The sequence below is a fragment of the Phocoena phocoena genome, chromosome 12 (assembly GCF_963924675.1).
Source record: "Phocoena phocoena chromosome 12, mPhoPho1.1, whole genome shotgun sequence".
NCBI classification, from domain to species: domain Eukaryota; kingdom Metazoa; phylum Chordata; class Mammalia; order Artiodactyla; family Phocoenidae; genus Phocoena; species Phocoena phocoena.
This window is the reverse complement of record NC_089230.1, coordinates 17952044-17979292: the sequence shown is the minus strand read 5'-3', so window position 1 is coordinate 17979292 and position 27249 is coordinate 17952044. Positions and strand designations below refer to the sequence as shown.

The 27249-nt window shown below is 34.8% G+C and overlaps 1 protein-coding gene across 3 annotated transcripts in view; it reads left to right on the top strand.

Moving 5' to 3' along the window:
* The window catches only part of STXBP5 (syntaxin binding protein 5), a 165153-nt gene that overhangs the window by 22529 nt on the left and 115375 nt on the right, over positions 1-27249 (top strand). For all 3 annotated transcript variants that reach the window (XM_065889248.1, XM_065889250.1, XM_065889249.1), the window contains exons 3-5: positions 4501-4582; positions 7783-7883; positions 26783-26917. In XM_065889248.1, the coding sequence (XP_065745320.1) occupies positions 4501-4582; positions 7783-7883; positions 26783-26917 (318 nt within the window). The remainder of the gene's footprint in view (positions 1-4500; positions 4583-7782; positions 7884-26782; positions 26918-27249) is intronic.

Here is a 27249-nt window from a genome sequence, read left to right as displayed (position 1 = left end):
GCATCTATGACATGGTTTTTTGTGATCTAATATATTGAGTTGACATTCTTAGATTACGATTTGTTCACTGTAAGATAACTTTAATTCTTGTTAAAGTAGTGAATACATTGTGTTAAATAACGATGATAGCCACCATCTGGTTAGTCTGCAGTTTTAATTCTCACCACCATTCTGCAAGCTAGACTAGATAGCATTTTATAGAGAAACTTGAGTGGTGTAATAATTCTCCACAGATCCCAGCAACTAATTATGGAGCTGGCATTGTCTTGAAAGTAGGTGTCTTAATTCTTGCTGTGCCTCAGATGTTCCTGTGGCACCTAAACAATAACAGTGGACACAACAACAACAACAAAATACCCACTCAAGCTTCTTCTCCAGCAATTTGGGTTTAGTAAATCTGCAGTAGAGCCAGAATTCTGATACCACCAGGATTGAGAACTACTTGCTCTGAAACTTGTGTTCTTTCCACACTAATATCTCTTGATTATATATAAGCAATATCCATTACTTAAAATTTAATTTTAAACTTTGTTATTATGAAGTAATGATTTGTTATAACATTACTTAAAATTTAATTTTAAACTTTGTTATTATGAAGTAATGATTTGTTATAACATTTTTCCCCATAGGGCTTTTTTAGTGTTAGGACCCTTCAGGGTTGGCTGCAGCACAGTACTACCCTTTCCAAAGGAAAAGGGAAATAAATCAGTAGTAACCTTGGGGGAAAAAAAAAAAAAAACACTTCTCTAAGCCTCAGAATTATCATCTGTGAAATATGGATAACAAACTTTTATTTATTTATTTATTTATGTCCGTGCCATGCGGCTTGTGAGATCTCAGTTCCCCGACCAGGGATTGAATCCAGGCCCCAGCAGAGAAAGCCCAGAATCCTAACCACTAGGCCACCAGGGAACTCCTGGGATAACAAACTTTTAAAGTTACTGTGAGGATTTAAGAAACGGTGGCTAAAACTTAGTAGATACTCAGTAAGTGGTTCTTATTTTTAAGAAAATATATTTATCATCTTAGCTAGAAGTAAAATGACTATATTAATACTAATGTCATAAAAAGTATAATTTTGTCTAGAATAGTGTCACACACACAGTAAGAGTAAAACCTTTCTTGATCTCCATATAACTGACTTCCTGGATTTACAGACACTTTTTTTTTTTAATCTATTTGGTTTTTCATATTTTATTTACTTATTTGGTTGCACCGGGTCTTAGTTGTGGCAGGCGTGCTCCTTAGTTGCGGCAGGCATATGGGATCTAATTCCCTGACCAGGGATTGAACCCGGGCTCCCTGCATTGGGAGCTCAGAGTCTGAACCACTGTGTCACCAGGGAGGTCGCTACAGACACTTTTCATTCTCTGTGAATAAATATTGATAGATGCCCACAGCATACTGCAGTTTCAAGACCAGTAGGCTATTTTCCAGGAGGCCCAAATTAGTAAAGGTGTTTGCATATTCTTTACTTACCATGAATCTGTTTTGTGTATTCACAAATCTGTTTGTGCCTTTTATGTTTGATATTATAATCAAGAAATTCACTTTAATAATATATAATAATAATGATGAAATGTGAATGCAAATAGTGTTTTTAAAAATACAGAAATCCAAAATAGATACTTCGGAAAGACTTCATGAAGGTTAATCAGTTAAAATTTCCTGTCTGATGCTATATGGATGAGAAAGCAGTAGATGACTGGAAAAGAAATAATAAGACTCTGTGCGAATGTTGCAGTTAGTTTGCATTTCCCGTATCTTTAGAATGCCATTTAAAAAAGTAAACTGCAAATCTTATACCCGGGTAGTTCCAGCTATGTTTTATTTAAGAAAAACAATTCTGAACCCTAAGTAATAGATCCACACTTAAAGAAAATAATCTTTGGTGAATATCACAAGATTAGCAGAATTGTGTATGTTTTATGAAAAAATAGGTAAGTAGAATATTTAATCCTCTACAGAAAGAAAATAATCTTTGGCGAATATCACAAGATTAGCAGAATTGTGTATGTTTTATGAAAAAATAGGTAAGTAGAATTTTTAGTCCTCTACAGTAGCTTTTTTTTTTTTTTTTTTTGCGTTATGCGGGCCTCTCACTGTTGTGGCCTCTCCCGTTGCGGAGCACAGGCTCTGGACGCGCAGGCCCAGTGGCCATGGCTCACGGGCCCAGCCGCTCCGCGGCATGTGGGATCTTCCCGGACCAGGGCACGAACCGGTGTCTCCCGCTTCGGCAGGCGGACTCTCAACCACTGCGCCACCAGGGAAACCCAGTAGCTTACATTTTTAATTAACTTAGTTAATCCTGATCTGGTCAGATAAGAGAGATTTTACTCCATTTATATAAGGTGAGAATATAGAATATGCTAATTGGTGCCAGAAAGAATTTTAACTGGAAAGATTAGAATTACTTAGAAATTAGTAATTTCTTAGACTTACTTAGAAATTAAAAATACTGGCTAAAAGGTGAAGGTCTTTGCTATCATCTGACAAAAGAAATGGATGAACAGAAATGTAGACCTATCTTTGACCTATCAGGGTGTGACGTAGCACTACCAAGTGCCAATATTAGCAATTTCAAATTTAGCTTCATGTAGTTGCATTTGGGCAATTGATGTAGCAAAAATACTACTACTGATATTAATAATAGTAACACAAATTTTGAAGTATTTAAAGAGTAGGGTACTATAGGCTAAACATGTTCAATTAGTCTGCTAGTTTATAAAATAATAGAAGAGTTAATTGCTAGTAATAAAATAAAAGCCATTGAAAATAAATATCACCTAGAAAGACTTCTAGAAATCAAAGGAAAATATATATATATAGAAAATAGGAATTTAACCTTTTGGTACAATTATTTTTAATTAAGAACCATAGACCTGTTACTTGCTGGGTAAAAATATGAATGAGCACAATAATGAAATTCTTTTACACTTATTATTTTGCTGTCTGCTTTGTACCAGTTGTCATTGAAATACCTGTCTATATATATTGTGGCTACCTATATATTCACATTTATTGCATTTTGTTTGTTATGCATTTTTACTGATATATCTTCTCTGTCTGTATGTATTGGCTAGAAATTCATTTAAAATCACCTTCTATCGTGTTGTTTGGTTAATAGTATTCACTAAAATAGAGTGGGCAAAATTCACTTTCATAATATTGCATGTATGGTACAGAATGTCATTTGTTAGTAAATTCATTATGCTTTGATACTTGCCACATACCCCAGTTTTCATTAATATCTATGTATTTCTTTTTCGTTATGTAATGTTTTTCATGATTTTTCTTTGTCTTTCTAGAACTTATTGTATCTTCCTCCATATAAATCATACACAATATAAAAAAAAGAAGAAGAAGAACCATAGGGCATGTACTAATAGAATATAGAAATAGTCTGTTCACTTGAATGTGACTTTGTATAAAGAGGGCTGTAATTTTATTAAATCCCATCAAATTTTATTTTTAGATTTAACTTTTTATTTTCAGTTAATATTAACTAGTGAAAATATTAGTGTAGCAGTGTGTTAAAATGGCTAACTTATCTCAAGTTTATGAAGGTAAAAAGCGTATAACAATACCTGGCATGTAGTAAGTTCTGTAAGTGTTTGGAGTTTTTTGTTTTTGTTTTTTTACTCAGCATAACTTACCAATTAAGAGTATAGACTCTGGAGCTAGAATGCTTATTCAAATTCAATTTCTGCTATACTTTCTAGTTGTATGACTTGGGACAAGTTAATTTCTCTGTGCTTCAGTTTTCTTATCTGTTTACATTGGGGAAATTACATATTCTTCATGGTTGTGAGGATGAAATGAATTAATGTATATGACAAGTTTACTATAATGCTTAACATACAGAAAATGCTGTACGTTTCCTGTTATATGCAAATTAATGGATATTTACATATTAATCTGTGTTCAAGCGTATTGTAAAACATTGATACATTCATTGGTGATATAACCTGCCACAATTACAAACATAGTTACGTGGTTCTTCATTATATTTTTAGCTTACACTGTTTAAAAATGACACTACAGGAATGAAAGATGCCAGTAAGAAGATTGTACCTAAAAGCAATATTCTAAAATGACATTTGTCTACTTTTCAGATTTGTTTCTTGACTTCAGCAAAATTGGAAGCACTACAGATCAACTCCCTTTTCTCTTCTTTTTACTTTAAGGGAAAGAAAAAGACTTGGGCCAGAGTAAAGTATATTAAATACATGCAGCTTGGTTCTGTATATTGCTATTTTTAATTGTTTTTTTCTAGAAGGGACAGTTGTCTTATTTCTGTTAGACCTGAAATCTCTGAAAATTCTGATTATCAACAGGAACTAGCTGATTAGATTGCTGTGTAATCACCTAACTCTAAATCTCAACCTTAGTAAATAGCCTGTATCAGGTCATTGAAATATTTGAGTGTATTATATAACTTATCAATTGCTATAAAAAAGCTCACACATACCATAAACTCCTTAATGAAATTAATGACAGCTTTGGTCGTCCAGGAGTAGAATGTTATTGCCAGCATGACAGTGGAGCTGCAGTAATCCAGCTCCAGTTCCTGATTAATGAGGTTAGTGAATTGCTTCCATCTCACCAGCTTATGTATGAAATAGGGCCACATCCCATCTTTCAGAATTCTTGCATGCAATTATATTTAAATATTTGAACAAAAATGAATTTCTTGTAGGTCAGAGCTAATAGTAATTCACTTTAAGGCATCATCACAGACAGTTACATAAATAATGTAAGATGTTTCTCAAAACAGTATTGAAAATAGAATGGCATAAGGTAGATCTTTTTGGTACAGTGTGCTGCATTTAAATTTTATTTCAAGAATATTGAAAGTTATGTAACATAAAAATCTACATTAAAGTTTTTTCAAAGATTGACCTTATTATAAATAATAAATTGTATTTCTCCAGTGGGTTGTTTTGAAATACATCCAGGAAACCAAAGTCCATTAGAAACTGGTTATTGTCCAAAGTTCTTGTTGTGTCACTTATTGGTTGAAGTAATTGATGCCTTTCTTTCTGATAGAGTGTAAAGTTTGGAAGGAGCTAGAGATACATCATTTTATTAGCAGAGTAAACAATGTGTTTGCATGTCTTAAAAAAGTATGAGCAGCTCTGACAGTAGATGTTTACTGCAAGTAGTGACAGGCAGGAGAAGCTAGAAGGAAAAAAGCTAGAAGCTAGAAAAGCTAGAAGAAAAATTACTCTAGAAAAGATTCTGCTATACTTAGATGTGAGGATAGTTTGTGGGCATCCTTTTTGCCCCTAAGTCCTTGCGTTTCATGGAATAAATTTCTAGATGTATATGAGAGAAAAAAATACTCGATACTTTCAGCTTTTGATAAATCTTTTCTTCATATCAGAGGATTTAAGAGAGGCAGTATTGATGTAAAGAGTTAAAGAGGGTAATATAAAAATTTTAGTAAAACTGTGATCCAAATGATATGCAATTGTGTAGGTTTTTCAGGATCAGAGGAAGTGTTTAAAAACTTCAGTATTCTGTGTAGGGCTGAATAATAGGCATCGTAAAATGTTAAAATACACATAAAAATATCACAGTGTAGAAAGTTGTTGAATCCATATGTGAGATTATTTTTCCTTTTTTAAAAACAAATTTTATTATGAAATAATTAGACTGGCAATTAGTTTCAGAATAGAGAGGTCCTATGTACCCTTCCCCCATTTCCCCCAATAGTAACATTTTACGTAACAATAGTAAAATATTAAACCAAGAGAAAGACATCAATACAATACTCTTAACTAGACTACAGACCTTATTTACATTTCACCACCAGTTTCTACATGCACTCATTGTGTGTATGTGTGCAGAGTTTCATGCAGTTTTATTCCCTGCATACATTTCGTGTAATGACCAGCAGGAACAAGTTTACAGATCGGTCCCATCACCGTGAAGTCATGCCCTCAGGCTACCCCTTTATAATTAATTGCACCCCCTCCTGCTCTCAGTCCCTAATCCCTGGCAACCACTAACCTATTCTCCATCTTTATACTTGTGTTGAGATTATTTTTTTTTTAAGCAGTATGAGCCAATGTAAATAACACATTGCAAATAGATTACTTATATGCCTAAATTTTAGAAATCTTAACTAGTTGATGCTCTCATTATTCATAAGACAAGCTGCTTTTCTGTAGAATTTATCATAAAGTTCTTTGCTATGACTGTTATTTTACATGCTTAAATGTTACATTTTTAAGTACTTAAAAATGATAGTTTTTAAAAAATGCTTAGCAGAATATGAATATTTACATGGTGATGGCTATGGGAATCTGACAACTGGGAGTAGCTGTTTGCTTTCAGTTTTGGAAAAGCACATGTAGGTAAGTGAGCCACTGCAGGCGGTCAGCTGTGATTGCCATTTTGGCACCACACCTTCTCTTCTTCCTTGAAATACAAAGATGGGGCAAACACCTTGAGAAAGAAGATGACCTGGTCTGAAACTGCTGGAAGTAAGAATGAAGAGTACAAAGCTTTGATACTCTGAATCCTTTTAGTTTCTCTGCTTCAAAGTGATAGAGATAAGAGGATGCTTTCTAGTGAAAGGAAGAGTATGTGGGCTTCCTGTATTTCTGTTTTCCAATAGTCATGTTGTAGCAATAGGAGTTACACGGTAGAGGAGCCCTCATAGAATTTCAAATTGGAAAGCACTTGGAGAGATCGTTTAATGTAAATCTTGTCTTCAGAGCTATTTTAGTTCTCTTAGATAAATGAGAAACTCTCCTATTTTAAAAGAGGGAAATTTTAAGATTTCTCATAATAACCTAAAGGACTGGAATTGCAAATCTTTTTTTGAAATTAAAGTTCTTCGTGTTGCATCTTTTGTCTTATTCTCTCAGTGTAGATAAGGAGTATCTTCCTCTTTTGAGGAAAAACATTCATATGTCTTAATAAATCAGCCTTAGCCTATAGATTCTTAATCCTATTCACACATCAGAATCACCTCTGGAGATTTTAAAAAAATACACCTGCAATGGTCCTTGCTCTGAAATTTCTGGTTTGTCAGGTCTGGGGTGAGACTGAGCCCCCTGCATGATTCTCACATACTGCCAAAGGTTTTCTTCTCCAGACTTAATAGTATATAATAGTATCAGCTGTTTTAACTTTCTAAATTAGTCAGATTTTTCAGCCCTTTGGACATTGAAATTATACAGTGCTGAATGCTATTTTTGTTTTCCATATCATTCTAGTAGTAGAATTATGATCCAAGCAGAGTACATTCATGAGGATTCATAAGGATTTGTCTTAAGGCAAATAAAATGGGAAGGTTACTTCATATCATATATTCATAAGGATTTGTCTGAAGCCAAATAAAATGGGAAGGTTACTTCATATCATATATTCATAAGGATTTGTCTTAAGCCAAATAAAATGGGAAGGTTACTTCATATCATATAGTCAAGGAAGGATGAACTATAGGGACCAAGTAACTTATAGTCTGACTTCTCATTTTACATAGCTAGTTATCAACTATATATCCAACTAGATCCTAGTACACTTTTAGTTAATAAGGTTAAATTATACTTTAAATTGTTGAAGTTGAAACAATTTTTATACATACGTATACACATAATACACTCTTTTACATCTGCTGTTTAGAATTTGGGTGAGGCAAATGTTTCTCAGAACTAAATCTATTGGAAGAGAGTTTTGAAATTTGGGAAGATTTTTTTGGTAGCTCTTTAGTAGCATTAATGTTTGTAAATGTATTCTATATAAAATATATTACATTTTATTTTTAAGGGAGCTCTTGTGAGTGCCTTGGCTGATGACACGTTACATTTATGGAATTTACGTCAAAAGAGACCTGCCATACTACATTCACTTAAATTTTGCAGAGAAAGGTAAGAATTTTCTCAGTTATTTTATATATATATATGTTATTTGCTATTCTTTTTTGAAATTTTCCTTTGAATTTTATTCTTTAATTTCATTTTTCTGTGATGGATTTTATGCACAATCTAAAAACTAATTCAAAAACTTCAAAGCATATACGATAAAAATCAAGTTTCCTTCCTTTCCAGACCCATCTTCCTCTCCAGAGGCACCCACATAAATTTCTTTTGTGTCCTTCTAGAAATACTTACAGTCTGTATACATAAGCAAAAATCTCTCCATATAGCTATTTTATTTGCATAAAAGGGAAGGCATTACATATTCTTTCTGTGACTTGTGTTCACTTAGCAATATGTCTGATAGGTCGTTTCATATTGGTATATTTAAATCTTCTTTAGTCATTTTCATAACTGCATGATGTTTCATTGTATCGAAATGCCATATTTTATTCAGTCAGACTTCATCAATTGACTGGACATTTGATATATCCGGGACTGGATTTGATATAAGTGGACACATAACATTTTCAGCCTGCTGTTCATTATGCTCTGTGATGTTACATATATTTCTTTGTCCACTTACGCAAGTATATCTGTAAGATAAATTTGTAGACGTGGAACGACTTGCTCAAAGAAATCTCTCACATGACCTGAGTTTTGCACTTTGATTGGAAAGGCCATTTTCACTCCAATTTTATTAAACGTTCTCCCATATTTTTTTATAGTGCTCTTATAGCTGCATTTTTATGCTTAAACTTTGATTTATATGGAACTTACTTTGGCATGAACTATGAGTAAGGAATATAGTCCCCCCTCCCCCTTTGCTTATGAGATATATTTTTGATGTGTGTTTGTGTGTTAAGGTTAAGAAGTCTAGCTAGTATCTAAATGCAGTGGAGTTAGTGTCAGGCCATGCCTGGGGGAAGGCAGGCATTAGACTGCCCAATCCATGTCCAAGGATCAGGCCATGTCCCCGTTTTGATAAATATCAATCCGTTCAGGTTGTATAAACTGATCAGTCTGTTTGTGAGCCTGGGCTTCTGCCCACAGTGGCTTTCTAAAGTAGGCAAGCTAAAGAGGCTGCTGGGAATATAGCAATCCAGACTTTTCTGGCCAACGTCAGGGCATGTCTACATTGTATGCCAGGCCAGAGCTGGCAGGGGGTCAGTAGCAAAGTTTGCTATTGGGCTACATCTTGTCTGGGAAGATAAATCATCTAAGTGGCTTGGAATCATGGTTCTACTTCTAGGAGAAGTAGAAGGAGGGGTTAATGGAAGGAGGGAGGGATGAGATAGGGGAGGAAAAGCAAGCAAAAAGTCAAGGTTCATTCTTTTCTGCCTGATGGGAGTAAGGCTATCTCAACTTGCTGGGCAGAGTTTCTTTGTCTGTTTGCCAGTGGGATCTCAAGGGGAGCCCTCCATCAGCCTCAAATGCCATAGGGCTGGTGGAAATAGTGGTGGGCATCTTAGTCCCAGTACATATCTTCTTGCCGTCAGTCTCATGCTGGAAATGGAAGTGTAGATCTAGCAGAGTTGTTGTCAACCTGGTGCATTTTTACCCACCAGAGGGCATTTGACAATGTCTGGAGACATTTTTTTATACAGTTGGGAGTTGGGGGTGGGCGAGCAGTGCTAATGGCATCTAGTAGATAAAACCAGGGCTACTGTCAAATATGTTACAAATCGCAAGACAGCCCCCCATTCCATAACAAAGAATTGTCTGGTCCAAAATATCAAGTGTCAAAGTTAAGAAAACCTGTGCTCTAGCACATCAGAGTGGTGTCATTTGATTGGTATAGTGCTGTAGAAGTTCTCTTAAACCACCATCCACTGAAGGGTTTCTTCCAGGATGTAGAATTCTAGTAGAAGAATATTCTCCAGTGGCATGCCCATATTCCTCATTGAGACACAGGAATGTGGCAATATGTGGTCCAAGTTCACAAACATACACTGCAGGTTATCATGGTAATCTTCAGGAAGGATCATACCTCAAGGAGTTCCAGAGTGGTCAGTCCCATGATTGTCTGGTACATAGTAAGTCTCCTCTATAGTACCCCTAAGGATGGTCTCCAAGAAATTCTGATAAATGTGGATAAGGAACAGTAAGCTAGTCTCTAAGGTACCTGTTGGCACATATCTTGACAAACAGAAGGCACCTTTGTGTGAAATACAAAAAAGTAGCCCTTCTTGGTGGATGCAGCTTCAGAGTCCACCACTCCCCTCCTTGGTTGGGTGCTGTTATTCAGGCCACAGCCTGTACAGTTGTATGAGGTGATCCTAAAAGTTACAAATGAAATGAACTCATGGAGTTCCCAGTTTTGAGTTCTGTAATAACACTTTACCCACCTCACCAGCAGAAACTAGTTGATTCTGTTCAAAGTTGAGCTTCTCCTCGGCCTTTATTAGGACAACAAGAAACTGTAGCATGAGTAACTTGGTCCTTGAATATCTTCTTTGGATGAAATCCTCTAGGATGGCTACAAACTTGTATGGCAGCTTTTGTACTTGCATGCTAAGAAATGGGCCTGATGCTTCATGGAGGAACCTTGTTATATTCTCTCAAGACTAAAGTTCAGATTTCCTCAAATGGCAAGAAGGAGAGAGGTGGCATTTGGGAGGAGCCTACTTTTCCTCAGCACCTGGTTACAGGTTGGGAGGGGAAGGCATAGTAGAGGCTTTCCCCCAGCTCTAGCAACCTGCCTATGGCGGCAAGGCTTATTCTGCCCCTCACCCTGAGCTCTCTGTCATTCACGACTTTTCCTAATGCCCTGTAATCAGTACTCTGATGGAAGCCTTCTGTTGGAGCAGCTGCCCCAGGCAGGGGAGGGATAGAAGCCTGTCACTTCCTGCCCATCCTTCCATCTCTCTCATTTGTAGAAATCCATTCTTTTCTTTACACAGCTGCCTTGCATGCAGTTTTTATATCTGTATCAGGATAGTCTGGTGTTATGCTGTGGTAACAGAATACTCAAAATCTGAAAGACTTAAAAGAGCAACAGTTTATTTTTACTTATGCTGTATGTTCTTTGTGGATTTGCTGGAACTCTCTTCCTTTTCATTATCAGTTTTATTCCAGAATCCTGGCTGAGGAACAGCCAGTCTTTACAATATTACCAGTCACTGAAGCAGACAGAAAAAGAATATGGTGAAGCATGTTTTGGCTCTTAAAGCTTCTGCCTGGAAGTGATACTATCTCTTCCACTCTCATTTCTTGGCCCAGAGCAAGTCCCATGGCCATCCCTAGTTTTACTCATCTAACCAAAAAGGAAAAGAGCTAGAATCTTTATGAATACTTGCAATAACTACCACACAGCTTATTTTTATTGTTGACATTGAAGTACAATAAGCAGTAGCCTAGTTAGTTTCCCCCTCATTCCACAGTGGATTTGGGCTAACTTAATAGTTAAGTTACTCTATTTCATTTTTATGCTATTTGCATTTTTATTTCCGAAACTAGGAAAGGGAGGAGAAATATGAAAATTTTATAAACCAGTTTTATTACATTCTGAACAAGTGTTAAATAATTCAGAGATTTTATTGTAATATTGTCTTATTTTAATAACTAGTTAAATTCTCTTATTTTAGTAGAAATTCACATAAATAGAAATTGTAATGATTTAAACTGTATTTTTTCATAATGTAGATTTTTTTTCTGGTTTTAAAAAAATTGTGCTATAATATACATAACATAAAGTTTACTCTCTTAACCATTTTTAAGTGCACAGTTCAGTAGTGTTCACACTGTTATGAACCATGTGATATGGATATTTTGACAGAATTTCACTTTTATGGTTTTTAAGAAAAAAATTGGAGTCTCAAGTCTTGGTTTAACTACATGAATTTAGACGTTACTTCACTGCTTTGTGTGTTGGTTTTGGTAGAAGCTGTGAATTTGACACATAAAATTCTATCTGGCAGTTGCCTTATCAGAATATGTTCCATTTAGCTTCTATGTTTTTTTTTCCTTTAAAGGAAGTTTAATTGGAGGAAGTTGTGGGTTTAAAAGCAACTACAACTGTCAGCTAGTCTTTCTTCATCACCTTGAATTAGCATGACCAATATTCTTATCCATGTTAAATTTTTGCATGACAGTTTTTAAATAAGAATAAACTATATATCTGAGCTTTCCTATTTAGGACTTACTATTCCCTAAGTGAAATTTCAGAAGATAGAATCTTTTCTCCATAAATATATTAGACCCCTGAATTGCTGAGTCTGTATATTGAAACCAATACATTTCTTTTAAAGGTATGTTTTCTTTTACTCTAACACTCTGAGTTACAGTTTATTTACTCTACTTAAGCTTTTTCATTTGATGATAGATACATCTATTGGTTTAGGGAATAAAATAAGCATGCATGCATTCTAAACTAATGGTTAGGAAAATACAGTATTATATGGATTAATGATCCATTAATAATCCAAATTTCATCTTAATAATTATCAATGGAGCATCAATGTCCAAAGTCCTCTAAAGGGGAAAAAGAAAAACTGATAAAAAGAGTAATCCATTCAGATAACAACACAGCAGTTGGGAGAGTTGGTGCTTATAAGGTACTTCAGGAACTGACTGCTGCCGTAGCATCAGATTTTCTTAGTAGCGTAGATAAAATAATGTAGAAACAAAAACTTAATTTGTCCCATTATATTCTTATTATGATACTACCTAAGTACTGTGTTTTGCATATTTGTGAGGCTTACAGTTTGCTTAGTCTGCACAAGAACAGGGCATAGCTGTAAAAGAGAATTTAGCTAGATATCGGGCCTCCAAAAGTCTACACAGGTCTTCCAAAGCTTTTGAATTAATTCATTCACGTATTTAACAAGAAAAAAAATCATAATCTTGGAACAGGTTCTACACCTAGAATTACAGTTTTTGTGGTAATGGCAAAATATTTTTCTTTGAAAGCAGGTTAATGAAAAGTATACAAGCATTAGAAATGAGACCGATTTGGTGAGAGGAAATTCAGGACTGGAACAAAGGAATGGAATGATATCCAGGCTTGTTAGGAAGGCAGGCAGAGGGGTCTACTACTCCAGACTAATTCTAATCCACAAAAAAGAGTTGCTTGTTGATATGGAAATGATGAGTCACCTTGGGAATTTTAAGTGTAGAGAACCACATACTGAGACAAAATTTAAAAAGGAAACAAACATTCTCAGGGTTCAGAGAAAAAACTGTTTTGATTTGATGGCCTTGAGACTGTGAAAGTCAGGAAATGTTGGATAACTTCCTAGAGTAAATTAATAACTAAGAAATCCTGACAAGGGAACTAGAGACAGTCAGAGACTGGCCTAGTTGCACAAGGGCTTTATAATGTACTCAGGTATAAAAAGATATGGAAGGAGGAGATACCTGTAACAAATAGCTACAGATGTAGAAATCACTTTGGAATTGGGCAGTGAGCAGAGGAAACGTGATAGAGAGGCCTAAATTGTTTTGACAGGCTGTTTGCAGGACTCTGGACTTGGAGACTGCTGCCAGAGAGCTCAGAAGGAAGAGAGGAACATGATTTTGGAAATTGGAGGAAGTTCCTTGTTATATAGTGGCAGGAAGCTTAAAAGAAGTGTCTCTTGCACAATGTATAACTGTTAACTTGTATATTTAGCTGAGGAGATTTCCAGGGAAAGGCTTGGAGGTGTGATCTGACTTTTTCTTGCTGCTTTATAGTAAAATGCAAGAGGAGAGAAATAAATTGATGGAAGAATCATTAAATGAACTAGGACTTGATGATTTGGGAAATTCTTACCCTGATCTATATGGCAAAAGGGAGATTGCTTCTGAAAGTGTGGCATAGGGAAAAACAAGAGGGTGTGGCTGAACAACTTTTCACTAAAAATCTTCTATAGACCAAAAGGTCAAAGTATTTAATCACATAAAGGGCTCTTTTAAGATATTGAGAATCTTACAGATCTTCTACAGAAGATCTACAGATCTTCTCAACCAGATAGCCTGTAGGAAGTTTGAGTATCATCCCTCAGGCCTCTCAGCAGCAGCCTAGATAGAGAAGGTGTTATCTCTAAAAACTTTGTGGGTGTGACTTTTGCTAATGCAGAAGACCCAGTGAAATGTGTTCAAGACCCACAAGTTTCTTGAGAAAGTTGTACAGCAGAAACATTGCCAGCTGGGACTTAAGGAACCAGAGTACAATGTGAAAGGAGGCTGCATCCGGAATCAGGCCCATAAAAGTACTCAGCTGTAAACAGTTGCTGTCTTTCATGAAAAAGGATGATTAGCAGGGCAGAACTGAGAGCCACAGAGGCTTATTCCCAGGCCTTGAAGCTAATTAAGACAAATCCAACATTTGCCCACCTGGATTTCAAAACTGTTATGGAGTCCTTTTTACCTTCCACTTTTTTTCATCTTGAACAGGAATTTCTACAATTGTTATCCTATGCCTGTCCAACCACTGAATGCTTGGAGTGTTGGGGGCAGATAATCTGTCTCTTCAGTTTCATAGGTCCACGGATGGAGTGGAATTTTGCCCAAGATCTATCTATACTGAATGGTAACATGTAGGACCCTCATCTGCAACAAATTTAGATGATGAGATTTGGAATTTTTGAGCTGAGATTTTGGACTTGAATTAATGTTGTGATTGGTTGAGACTTTGGGAATATTGAGATGGGTGAATGGAGGGATCGAATCTTTGGAGGGTAAAGGGAAGACTATTAGAGGCAGAATTCTGAGATGATCCCCAAGAGTCCTACCCCCCTGGTAAACACACATCTTCTCCTAAGTATTCAATTCTAATCAAGATACTGCTGTGGAGGGATTTTGCAGATGTAATTGAGATCTCAAATCAGTTGACCTTCATAGAGGGAATGTATCTAATTGGCTTTAGACTTGGATTATCTGACTTAAAATGGCAGCAAGTACATGGAATTGCCCTGCCTGGTTTGGCTTATCTCTGGAATTCAGTATGGTTTAAGTGTCTCCCAAAGTATGAATATACAGGTAACTTGGGTAAGATACAGGCACTCTAATGAACATCTAACTAATATTAGGGGAAGTGGACTGAAGAGTGCATGGTAGGTAGATAAACAACCAATGTCCACTGTACTTTTCACTGCCTTCAAAATGAAGTTGAAACTTAAATATTTAGCATTCCCTAAAAGATCTTGCAAGATCTGTGACTCTTCTTTTTAGTCACCATAATTTTATTTCACTATATTTCTCCCTCTCTTTATGATTATAGTCCAGCCACCCTGGCTTTTCAGTTTTTTAATGAACTGTCCTCTCTCCTGCTTATTTGTATGGGCTGATCTCCCTGCTCAGAAGACACTTAGGATTCTCTTTCCATGGCTGGCTAATGCCTGTTCATCTTTGAAGTCTTGTCATTTCCTTTACAGGTTTTTCTGTAAGTTCCCAAGACTAGGTTTTGTATTACCCCATAGTATGGTGTTCTTTCCCTAAAACAGCACATACCATTCTTACTCTTATTGCCTTGGTTTCTTGATTATCTTCTCGATTAGAAAATAAATGGTAAGTATTTTCCTTATTTTATTCTCAGCAGCAGTCTCAATGCCTGACATCTAGTAAATGCTCAATAAAAAATGTTTGATTGGTACCACATTGCTGTTGCAGAAACAGGGGAATCTCTTTTTTCTAGAAGGCATGATCCTCCACAGACTGTGTTAATTACCTGGGAGATAGGTTCTAAGAAGGAGAGTCTTCAAACAGAAAAAACAAGAGTATTTGCTCCAACTAACTTTATATATAATCTTTATTCCTCTCACTAATCCAAAACTGGCTAGGTTGTTTGATTACCCTTGGAGTGCTGTTTGGTCTTTGGCTCATAGCAGAGCTTTTAAATTTTTTCTTTTTTTGTGAAAAGAGTGAGATGGGAGAATAGAGCTTTGAGCAGTGCTTTCCTAAACCAGCATGCCCGTGAGGTACAGCAGACTTCCATCTGTAATAATTTGGCAGGGATTTTCAAAATGAAAGTGAAAGTTTTATTTTTCATTTTCCTGCCTTACCGTATTAGCAAGAATTTCCAGAACAGTGTTCAATGATATTGTTGATAGCAAGTATCTTTTTCTTTGTAATAATTTTAATAATACTGCTTCTAGGGTTTTACTGTTAAGCATAATATAGGATGTAGATTTAAGATAGAATTTTTCCCCCTATGAGTTGGTGGTCAATTATGGAAGTTAAATTTTAATTGAATGCCTTTATAACATCTTTTTAGATTATCATGTGATTTTTCGCTTCCCTTTTCCATATTGATTTAATCTATGACATTAATAGATTTCCTAACACTAAGCATTCTTGTATGCCTGTGAAATTTTTTGAATAAAGTTGAAAATTATTTTATATTGTTAAATATGATTGTTAATATATTCTTCAGGGTTTTTACTTCTGTTCGTGAGATTGACAATAACAGGAAAACGTTATCTTCCAATTTTGGTATCAGGGCATCCTTCCCTCATATTAAAGAATTGAGTAACCTTTCTGCCTTCCTTCCTGTTCTAGGTCAGAGAAATTAATAGAGGAATTATCTATTTTCTGAATATTTTCAGAGTATACTTAAACTTTTTAGGGCTAGAAATTTTTTTGTACATACTTTAAATATATTCAGTTTCATTTATGGTTATTGATCCTTTTTGTTTTCCTCTTGAATAAATTTCATGATTCAGAGTATGATGAATTTCATTAAGATGAGAGGCTTGTATCCCACTGTATTCTTGTGTACTTAAATTTACTTTTGTATTTTCTATATTCCCTTTCTCACTTTGTATTAACATAGTTCTAATATGATTTATCAGAAGTTGTTCTGTTTCACTGTCTTCCAAATGAAGTAGTTTGTGGATTTATTAATTTTATTCTTACCTCTTATTGATACCTAATTTGTTGATTTTTATCTATCCTTCTCTTTAGTCTAACTTAAAGTTAAAATTTATTTATTGTAATTTGCTTAAAAATAAAAATACTTTAGAGCAATGGGGTGAATATGATAGAGACAGTGATAAGATAAAGGCAGAAGATGGAGATTTCAGCCCAAGAATTGCAGGGATCTTTTGGGTGGAGAAGACAGGAGAAAACAGAACAATGGGGAAAGAAGTAGTGATCAGAGGCACAAGTGAAGAAAGTTTTGTGGAGCTAAAATATCTTTAGGTTGAAAGGTCTAACTTCTGACATAACCAATAAAATTAGAAATACCTTTTTGAGCTATATTCTAACATTGTCAGCTATGAAAGAACTCAAAAACTGTAACATTTATCTGACACTAAGCCCCCCGCAATACTCATTCTTTCAGACTTTGTTAGGAAGCTGTAAAGTTAGATGTGTCTTAGAAGTGTAAGAGTAACTGCTAAGATAGAAAATATATAGTATTAAAACCATTAGAGAAGGAAATGAAGAAAATAAATAAGGGTCAGGAAAAGAGATAAAATGATAGAAAGAAAAAGGATATTTAAATAAGGTTAAAAACTTAGTTCAACTATATCAGTAATGAAAATCATTGTAAATATACTAAAATCATCTACTGAGATTTTGAGATTGGATTAAAAAACAACAAAATACATCTATTAAACTGTTTATAAAAGATATACATAAAGCATAATTACACAAAGTTTGAAAGTAAATGGAAGGAAAAGGGAAAAAAGCACAGATCGTGCAACAAAGGTTACAGTGTTCCTAGAAATAACACTAGCAAAAATATATACGATCTGTGTGGAGAAAGTACTAAAACTTTATTGAAGGAATAAAAGAAGATTTAAACAAATGGAGAGCTTCAGAGGAAGGAATACTCAAGTTTTAAAATGTCACTCCTCTCCAAATCTATAAATTCCATAGTGTTTCAATCTAAAATTTAACACCATTGTTCATTGGACTTAATACGCTGATCTAAAATTCATTTGGAAATACGCTGATCTAAAATTCATTTGGAAAAAAGAAAGGCTCAGAGCAACCAGGACAGTTTTGAAAAAGAAAGATGATGGGGCTTATTTTATTAAATATCAAAAATTATTTTAAAGGTATAGAAATTAAAATGGTACAGTGATTACAAGAGAAAGAGAAATGAATGAAAACACAGTAAATGGACTCCAGAAACACGTGTATGAATAGAGCGAGATCACCCACACTTGATATATGACAGAGGTGGCATTACAAGCAAAAAGGATTCAATAAACAAAAGATGCTGTGACAACTCTTATCTAAATAAGGAAAAGTGGTCCCTACCTCATAAGTAAAGTAAATTGCAAGCCAGTTAAAGACTTAAATGTGAAATGAACACAGAAAAGTTAAAACTTGTAAGAAAGTGACACAGGGAATATCTGTAAGACCTGAGCCAGGTGTGCTTAAATAGCATACAAAAAAACTCACAAGCCAAAAAGGAAAGGATTAAAAGTTCTGTACAACAAGCACACTTACCATAAAGTTAAAAGACAAACCCCATTCACCAGGTGCTGATGCATAAGAACACAAGATTCAGAATAATTTGTACAGTACTCTTTAAAAACAATGACTCCCTCCCCACCCCAAATTTATGTTGTCTTATGTGTATTTAATGAACATGGAGAAAAAATATGGAAGAATATGTTGTTCCAGGCTGTTAATATGACTTATGGAAAGAGTAAATTTTAAAGGAGACAAACATAATAAAAACTAATAAAAAATGACTGAGATAGTAAGTTTGCATAAATGTACAAATAGGGTAATATTTATGTGTGTGTGTATATATATACACAGAGAGAGAGAAACTTCTTTAATAATCAAGCCATAGACTGGAAGATATGTAGAGTATACCTATCTAAACAGTAAAGAGCAATCTAATAGAAATGGAAAAAAAGTATAGCTAACAGTTGCTGATGAGTACCAGATTGCTTTTGTTTATCATAGCATTTGTTATATAAAAACACTCTCATCTTCATTCCTCAAGATAATATCACTGAAAACAGAACTTAAAGAAACCCCCCATACAACAAGGAACAGTTTGTTTGGTTTTTTTTCAGATGTTATTTATTATTTCTGTAGTTGACATATACTGTTTTCCTATTTGATATTTACTGTTTTACTTACTGATACTCAGTTTTTTTGATAGCCATTGATGATGTTACAGTAAGGTCTCATTTCACAAGGAAGGTTAATACCATGATTTATTTGGCATATTTCCAAAAGTTCTTAAATGTTTTGTAAAAATTGAGATGTAATTGATAAAGCATATAGTAAATCAATACAAATGTAAAATGACCTTCGAAAATCTCTGAAGCTTATTTTTTGAAATATTTATTACATTGTACTGCTGTGTTATAGATGTGATGAAGATTTTTCTAAAGTAGCTGTGACAGTTTATCAGAAGAGATATGTGGGACTACAAATAAAAAGGAAATCCTTTGAACAGATTTATAAATTGCTTTCAGCTGACTGCTGTTTTAATATATTTCCATGTTCATTGATGCAAACTTAAATTTTCATCTAATAACAGTGTAAGGTACAATTAATTTAAGAAAAGTATCTAATATTTGCTTTTTTATTTTCTTTTGCATTAGTTCACTTGATAAACATTGATTAGGATTCTGGTTCATGCAAATACTGTCATCAATTCCAGAAAGATATGGAAGTTATAATTGTCTAAGGTAGATGAAATGACGAATTACAATGCAATGGAAAACGTGATATAATATAAATGTAGTGAAATTTCCTTATGAAATTTTGAAGATTAACCAGAAAAAGGACATATCACCATGTTTGGGAAATCTTAGATAAAGCATTAAAAGGAGCCCATATGAACAGATTCATAGAGTTAGTAGTAATTTCCTACACTGACGAATGGGAAAGGGAATTTCTATTATGTTCAGTGTGCTAAGTCATAAAGCAGTCTCACGTGTTTTGGGAACTGTATCTTGTTAGACATTATTGGTGTCTAACAATGGTAGGATAATTTTGGAAACAAGGACAAGGTCTACTTCTTGAAAAGCGTTTTATGCGATTATAAGAAAGTTATTCTTAACCTTTTTCCAACTTTAAATCATTAAATGAATAATGTTGTCTGAACAAGATACATTATAAGTGGGTATTTTTTTGGTTCCTATAAACTATCATAGATAAGTAGCAGATATGGTATATTTCTTTGCTGTATTAGTCAGGGTTCAACACAGGAACAGAAAGCACTGTAGATATTTTTAGCATAAAGGAATTTAATTCAAGGATATAGCTGTTTATAAAATGTTTGGAAGTGTGCTAGAACTATTGAGTTTTAGAACTTAATATTCCTGCCATACAACTGCGTCTCACCATGTGCATCTAAGGAGTAGATCTGGGAATGCTGTATCTGGTCCCCACTGCTATGTCTTAGTGCCTCTTACCTCTCAGGTTTTCATGAACATTCTTGTCAGCGGAAACAGCAGGAAGATGGTCTCTGCCTCACTTCTGCTTATAAATCTTAAGCACATTCAGTTAGTAGAAACTTAATTTCATCTAGAATTCCAGTTGTAGGAGTGTCTGGTAAATGTAGGTTTTAGCTTTCTAGCATCTGCAGTACAAGAAGGCATGTAGGAGGATATGGGAGGGGCTGCTGAATATCAATTGACCAAATCCAGCACACTTTACATCTATAACCCCCTCTCTCAGACATTTGTACCACAATGTGTCACTAAATACTGCTTCAGAAGCATTATGGTAGAAGGTAGGAAGCCATTAGAGTTTCAAGTAAGATAATGGTGTGTGTGACCTCTCTTGGCTTTGAAAGATAACTCTGGATAGGGATAGGAGGGAGATGCAAGCTGGGATGGGATATGGAGATATATGTATGCATATAGCTGATTCACTTTTTTGTACAGCAGAAACTAACACAACATTGTAAAGCAATTATACTCCAATAAAGATGTTTTTAAAAAAGCAATATCTGATTGTTAATTAATGTAATAAATCCTCACAAATTTTTATAGTTCATTTGTCCATTTAACAAATATTTATTGAGTACTTATTAGGTGCAAGATAGTGTGATTTTGCTGAGACTATAAAAATGATGACATATTTCCTGTCATGTCAGGCTGATCAAATGGTGGTATAGGCACGTAGAAGAGCTTATTGGTTCATATTTCTTTCTATGGATTAAACTGTAAAGTTGTAATCATCTGTGTATTATGCCCTTGCTTATGGATGATTAATTTCAACATAGGAGGCTGTGCATGTTCTTTTGCTAAAGAAAATTGGTAATAGTAAATCTTCCTAATATGGAGCTTGTTGACTACATAGTATTTGAACAACTGCTGCTAAGGATAGTGAATAGGATATACGTATCACTCCCTAAAACTTAGCATGTTATACATTTTTTTAAAGTCCTTCAAGCAAGTATAAAAATTATTGTGTCCCCAGTAACGCTTTGAGTAAGATAAGTATATCTGTGTCTAAGTCCAGTATAGGGATTCAGAATGCAGCTCCATTTAGTGACACACTGAGGGAATGCAACTTTATCATCTGTGTATTTCTGTTATATTGGTTTCAGTCACCCCCTTTTTTTGGCTTGTCCATTTTAAAGTACGTTATCAGTCTCAATTTAATATGCCATTCTTATAATATATAACCTTATTAGTGTTCACGGAGTTTTAATGTTTTCCATGTGATCTCAACTATATGTATTATAAATTATTTTTGGTATAACCTTTTGCCTTAATAATGTCAGCACATAAGCTTAAATTAACTTGGTCTCCTGGTATCAGTAAAAACTGAAGTCACTGTCATTTATTATGATCTTTATCACATTAAAATAAAAATTAATCTTTATAATAAAAGTGCGTGAAAAACAATAGTCATGAATTTGGGTTTTTTTTGTTTTTTAATTTATTTATTTATGTATTTATTTTTGGCTGCGTTGGGTCTTCGTTGCTGCACGTGGGCTTTCTCTAGTTGTGGTGAACGGGGGCTACTCTTCATTGCGGTGCGCAGGCTTCTCATTGCAGTGGCTTCTTTTGTTGCGGGGCACGGGCTCTAGGCACGCGGGCTTCAGTAGTTGTGGCTCACGGGCTTAGTCGCTCCGCGGCATGTGGGGTCTCCCCGGACCAGGGATCGAACCCGTGTCCCCTGCATTGCCAGGCAGATTCTTAACCACTGCGCCACCAGGGAAGTCCATGAATTTGTTTTTAATCTAAGGTAATGTTTTAGATTCATGATACATGCACTTGCATTCCTAAAAAGTTTTCCTGCGGTCTTCCCCCTTCCCGCCCCGCCCCGCCGGTTCTTGGGCCTCTCACTGTTGTGGCCTCTCCCGTTGCGGAGCACAGGCTACGGACGCGCAGGCTCAGCGGCCATGGTTCACGGGCCCAGCCGCTCTGCGGCATGTGGGATCTTCCCGGACCGGGGCACGAACCCGTGTCCCCTGCATCGGCTGGCAGACTCTCAACCACTGCGCCACCAGGGAAGCCCTGTTTCATGACTACTTTTACTGAAAAATATTAGATTTCTATCATGCATCACTTTCTTAGATTCATTAAATAACAACAAATCTCTCTATATGTATATGTGTACGTATCAGACATGTACATAATATATGTATATAGTTTTTAATATGTGTATATAGTTTTAAGTCTGCTAATATACGTTATTCCTTTAAATAATCAATTAATATAATAGTTTCATCAATTTAATTATTACATAAAAGCTTACTTAGGTATATATTCTCAGTTTTCAACAGAGGAGGCTAAGATTCTTATTTTGTAAACAAGGAAGTAAGGTCATGTTTATATAACAGATTGAAAAGACACTCTTAATTATAATAAGTAAAGTCTAGTTTGTGTTAACCACCAGTTTTATGTTTTGGTAACTGACTGATTAAATTGCCCCAAATTTAGAATCTTGCAGTTCTTGGTAGGGCATGTTGATTGACTTGGTTTTTTTAGTAATATGTTTTGGGGGACCACATTTTCTTATTGGCTTTTCCCTAAATCACTGGCATGGTATTATTTTATTTGATTGCAGCATGGAATTTTATTTTTCTCACTATTCCTAATCCAACCTGTTCATTACCCATTAAAATTTGCTAGTTAAGGGCTTCCCTGGTGGCACAGTGGTTGAGAGTCCGCCTGCCGATGCGGGGGACACGGGTTCGTGCCCCGGTCCGGGAAGATCCCACATGCCTCAGAGCGGCTGGGCCCGTGAGCCATGGCCGCCGAGCCTGTGCGTCCGTATCCTGTGCTCCGCAACGGGAGAGGCCACAACAGTGAGAGGCCTGCGTACCACCAAAAAAACAAAACAAAACAACAAAAAAATTTGCTAGTTAATAAATTATCAAGTTAATTGTGATAAAAACTATTTGACTTTCCCCCTTCTCAGTTGACTCAAATAATGATGGTAATAATGTAACAGAGTAATTTTTAAATTTGGTGGTGCGTTGTACAAATACACTCCTATGATTCGTATTTTTTTTTTTAAGTGTACAAGACTCATTCTAGGGGCAGTATTAAAGTCTTCGTGTCAGATCAGTAAGTAAACAGTTTAAGTTCCTGCTTAATATGTTAAATATCAAATAGGATAAAGATTAAAACATAAAGTTGCTTAAAATTTCCCAGCAATGTAAGTTGGTTTTATAGTTGACTGGGGAAAAAAATCTTACTATGGTAGCTTATATTGAAAAAGTGAGCCTAGGGAAAAGTTCTAGATATTTTTCTGAACAGTAAAAAATTTATTCTTCATTTCTTTAAATATTTGAGAAACAGCTGCAGTGTGGTATTGCTGTGCTAGGAACAGAAAATATTGTATGATATATCCAAAATGTCTGCCCTTAAGGAGATAAGTTCAAACTTTGTAAACACATTATTTAAATAATTTTGTTAGTATTAAAATCAAAGATGGATCATGTAATTGTATTAAGCCAGTAACTACTGTTTTTTGAAGAATAATGGGAAATTGCAAAATAGCAGAACAGATCAGGAAGTTGGATATTTCTGATTTTTTAAAATCAAACTGTCATTATTTTGACTTATTTATTTTGAAATTATTTTTGAATTTTCAGAATATTTGAGCTCTATTCATGTTTTAGTTTAAGGCACATTTCAAATGAAATATTTGGGTTTTGTTTGTTTTAATATTTATTTATTTGGTTGCTCTGGGTTTTAGTTGTGGCAGGCAGGCTCCTTAGTTGCGGCTCGCCAGCTCCTTAGTTGTGGCATTCGAACTCTTAGTTGCGGCACGCGTGTGGGAGCTAGTTCCCTGACCAGGGATCGAACCCCTGTCCCTTGCATTGGTAGACGGATTCTTAACCACTGGACCACCAGGGAAGTACCAGAAATAGTTGTTTTTATGATATTTATTGCATTGTTCATTTTGTATCTGGCATGCTATTATTGTACCTTATTTTCTTCATGTCATTAAAATTTGCCCTATAACTTCTAATTGGTAGAGTATCACTTAGTTTTTTATAATAATTAGCTAACATTTATTGAGCACTTACCTGTGTCAGGCCCCATTTTAAGCATCTACCATGCTTTGTCTTATTTGATCCTCAGGTGAACACTAAGGTAGATGTGCTTTACCACTTGGAAACTGAGGCTCTGAGAGACTGAATGGTTTACTGAAGGCCACATGCTAGTGAGTGACAGAGCTGAAATTAAATCCAGGCAGTTTAACTCCAGAGCTTGTGCCTATGTATTAATCAGAGTCACAATCTTATTTTTCATAATTCCTAAAGCCACAAATCTCTGAAAACAAAACATTTTAAAATAGCTTAATTTAGGTATAATTGACATATAATAAACTGTACATATTTAAAGTAATAGGCCATGTGATAAGTTTTGACACATATACTCATGAAACTGTCACCAAACTGTCAATCAAGATAATGAACCTACCCATCACCCCAAAATGTTTCCTTGTGGTAATCTCTCCCCTCTTCTGTTACTGGCCTCTACCCTCACAATCCAGGCAACCATTGATTTGCTTTCTGTTACAGTAGCTTAGTTTGCATTTTCTACTGCATATAAATTGTATGTGGAATGATAAAATATGTCTTTTTTGTCTGGCTCTTGCTCATCTTAAGGATTTTGAGATTCATTGGTATTGCATGTATGCATGTTGTATGTTGTATGCATGTCCTTATTTACTGCTGAATAATATTCTAAGTATATAACACAAGTTTTTCATCCATTTACCTGGTGAAGGACATTTGGGTTATTTCCAGTTTGGGTCTGTTGCAAAGCTGCTATGAACATTTGTGTACAGGTCTTGTGTAGACATATGCTTTCCTTCTTTTGGGTAAATACCTAGGAATGGGATGGGTGGATCATATGGTAGGTGTAACTTTTTAAGAAACCTCCAGTGACTATAGGTAATAACACTGTGTTATGTATTTGAACTTTGCTAAGAGAGTAGATCTTAAATGTCCTCGTCACAGGAAGAAGAAAATTCTTACTATACCTGTGGCTATGGATGTTAACTTGACTTACTGTGGTAATCATTACATAATACATAACATATATTGAATTATGTTGTACGACTGAAACAAAAGTTATAGGATAATTATATCTCAAGTAAAAGAAACTGTCAAAAATTATACCTCAGAAATAATCAGTGTGTTTACAAGGTGCTACCACCATATTAGGTAATATATAAATACTTATTATGTACCTTGGTAAAATGTGGAAAATTCTGAATTCTGAAACCTATATGGCCCTAAAGTTTTCATAAAGGTACTGTGGACTTACTGCCTTGTGAAGTAATAAGGTACTATAAGATGTTTTTTTGATTCAGTAGTCATTTCTTTGCTTTGTTAAATTTACATAAACCCTTTGGAAAGATGACATGCTATCATATAAAACACTCAACAAAAAATATAGATGATGAACCTTAAGTAATTATCTAAATGAACATTAACTCTAGAAATTAGTGAGACCATGAGTTGCATGTATTTATTTGAAGTGTTTTCATCTTGAAAATTCTCTGTAATGAAATTATGTTAATGGGAATAGCAAATGTTCTGTATGCTGTATCTTGCCTAATGACTGCTGTCAGTTTGAGGGTTCAGCAGTGATTATCATCATTGTGTATTATTAAAAGGGCTATTCCATTAAAATTTTAAATAGTATATTTTGAGAGACACAATAGGTAGTCTGAAAAAAATGAGCATTATATGGTTTCATAACATACTATCTTTATTTGTTTTTCCTAAAAATAAGTTCTACAAAAAGGACAAGGTATTTTCCATTCTTAACCTTGTTATCAACTGAGCTTATATAGAAAATGTTAGATATTGTTGGAATGATTATAAAGTTTAATACATGCATGTAAATTGTTATAATGTGTCAATGAAGGACTTTTATATCATCAGGACTTAGAAGGAGATAGTTTTGAGTATATTCCAATATCAGTGTCTAAGCCTAAGTACAGAGGATCTTAGCCCTTCCAAAGGCTTACAAGTTAGTGAGGAAAGTAGACTCTCTTACAAGGCAAGCCTGATAGAGATACAAAAGTGTTGAGGTATCAATTTGAGTGAAGGTGGCATTTTAACTAAATCTTGAACAGGAGAAGAACATGAGGAGGAGGAGCATTTTGCGTAGAGGGAGTAGTCAGCACAGGTACCGAGATGGATTCGTGTGGTTAATAACTTCTGAGAAATAAGGTAGTACCTAGGGGTGATGTGTTAGACTCACTTTGTGGCTTTAAAAGTTACATTTGTCATACGTCTGAAGTAACACAGTGGATGACATAGCCAGATTTGAAACACATACTAATGTCAAAACTCATCTTCTTTCTATCAGGTTATGCTGTCTATTTACTGTAAGGACTTATATTTGACATTAAAGTTGAATTAGCATAATTGAATATTAACTACAGTGAGTTGATAAATCTGATGATTGTATCTTGTTTTGCTTTTCCTAAATTGTATATGTCATTATTAACCCTCTCATACAGTTAATAAAGTTTACCAGATATTTTTCTGATTTCCTTTTTGGATATATTTTCTCTTGCAGGGTTACGTTTTGCCATCTGCCTTTCCAGAGTAAGTGGCTCTATGTGGGCACTGAACGAGGTAATATACATATTGTCAATGTGGAGTCCTTCACACTCTCAGGCTACGTCATTATGTGGAATAAAGCCATTGAACTGTGAGTTTGAGCAAATATTCCATATCTGAAACTATCAGTACCATATATGATAATATTATGTAATAGCTAATTAGTAAATATAGAATTAAATTTTTAATATTAAATACAGATTTATCAGCCTTTTGCAAGTATTGCCCCATTGGCAGTTTGAAAATTTAAATGCTTTACATATATCTGTATAGATACATATACATATTATATATAAATATGTTCACATATATATAAGCTATAGCACAAGTTTAATAAAACCATTATTCTTATTAGGTGAAAAACAGTCCAGATTTTTTTCTGTTCATTTATCATCTAATTATTTTTCTTTCAAATGCTTGGTC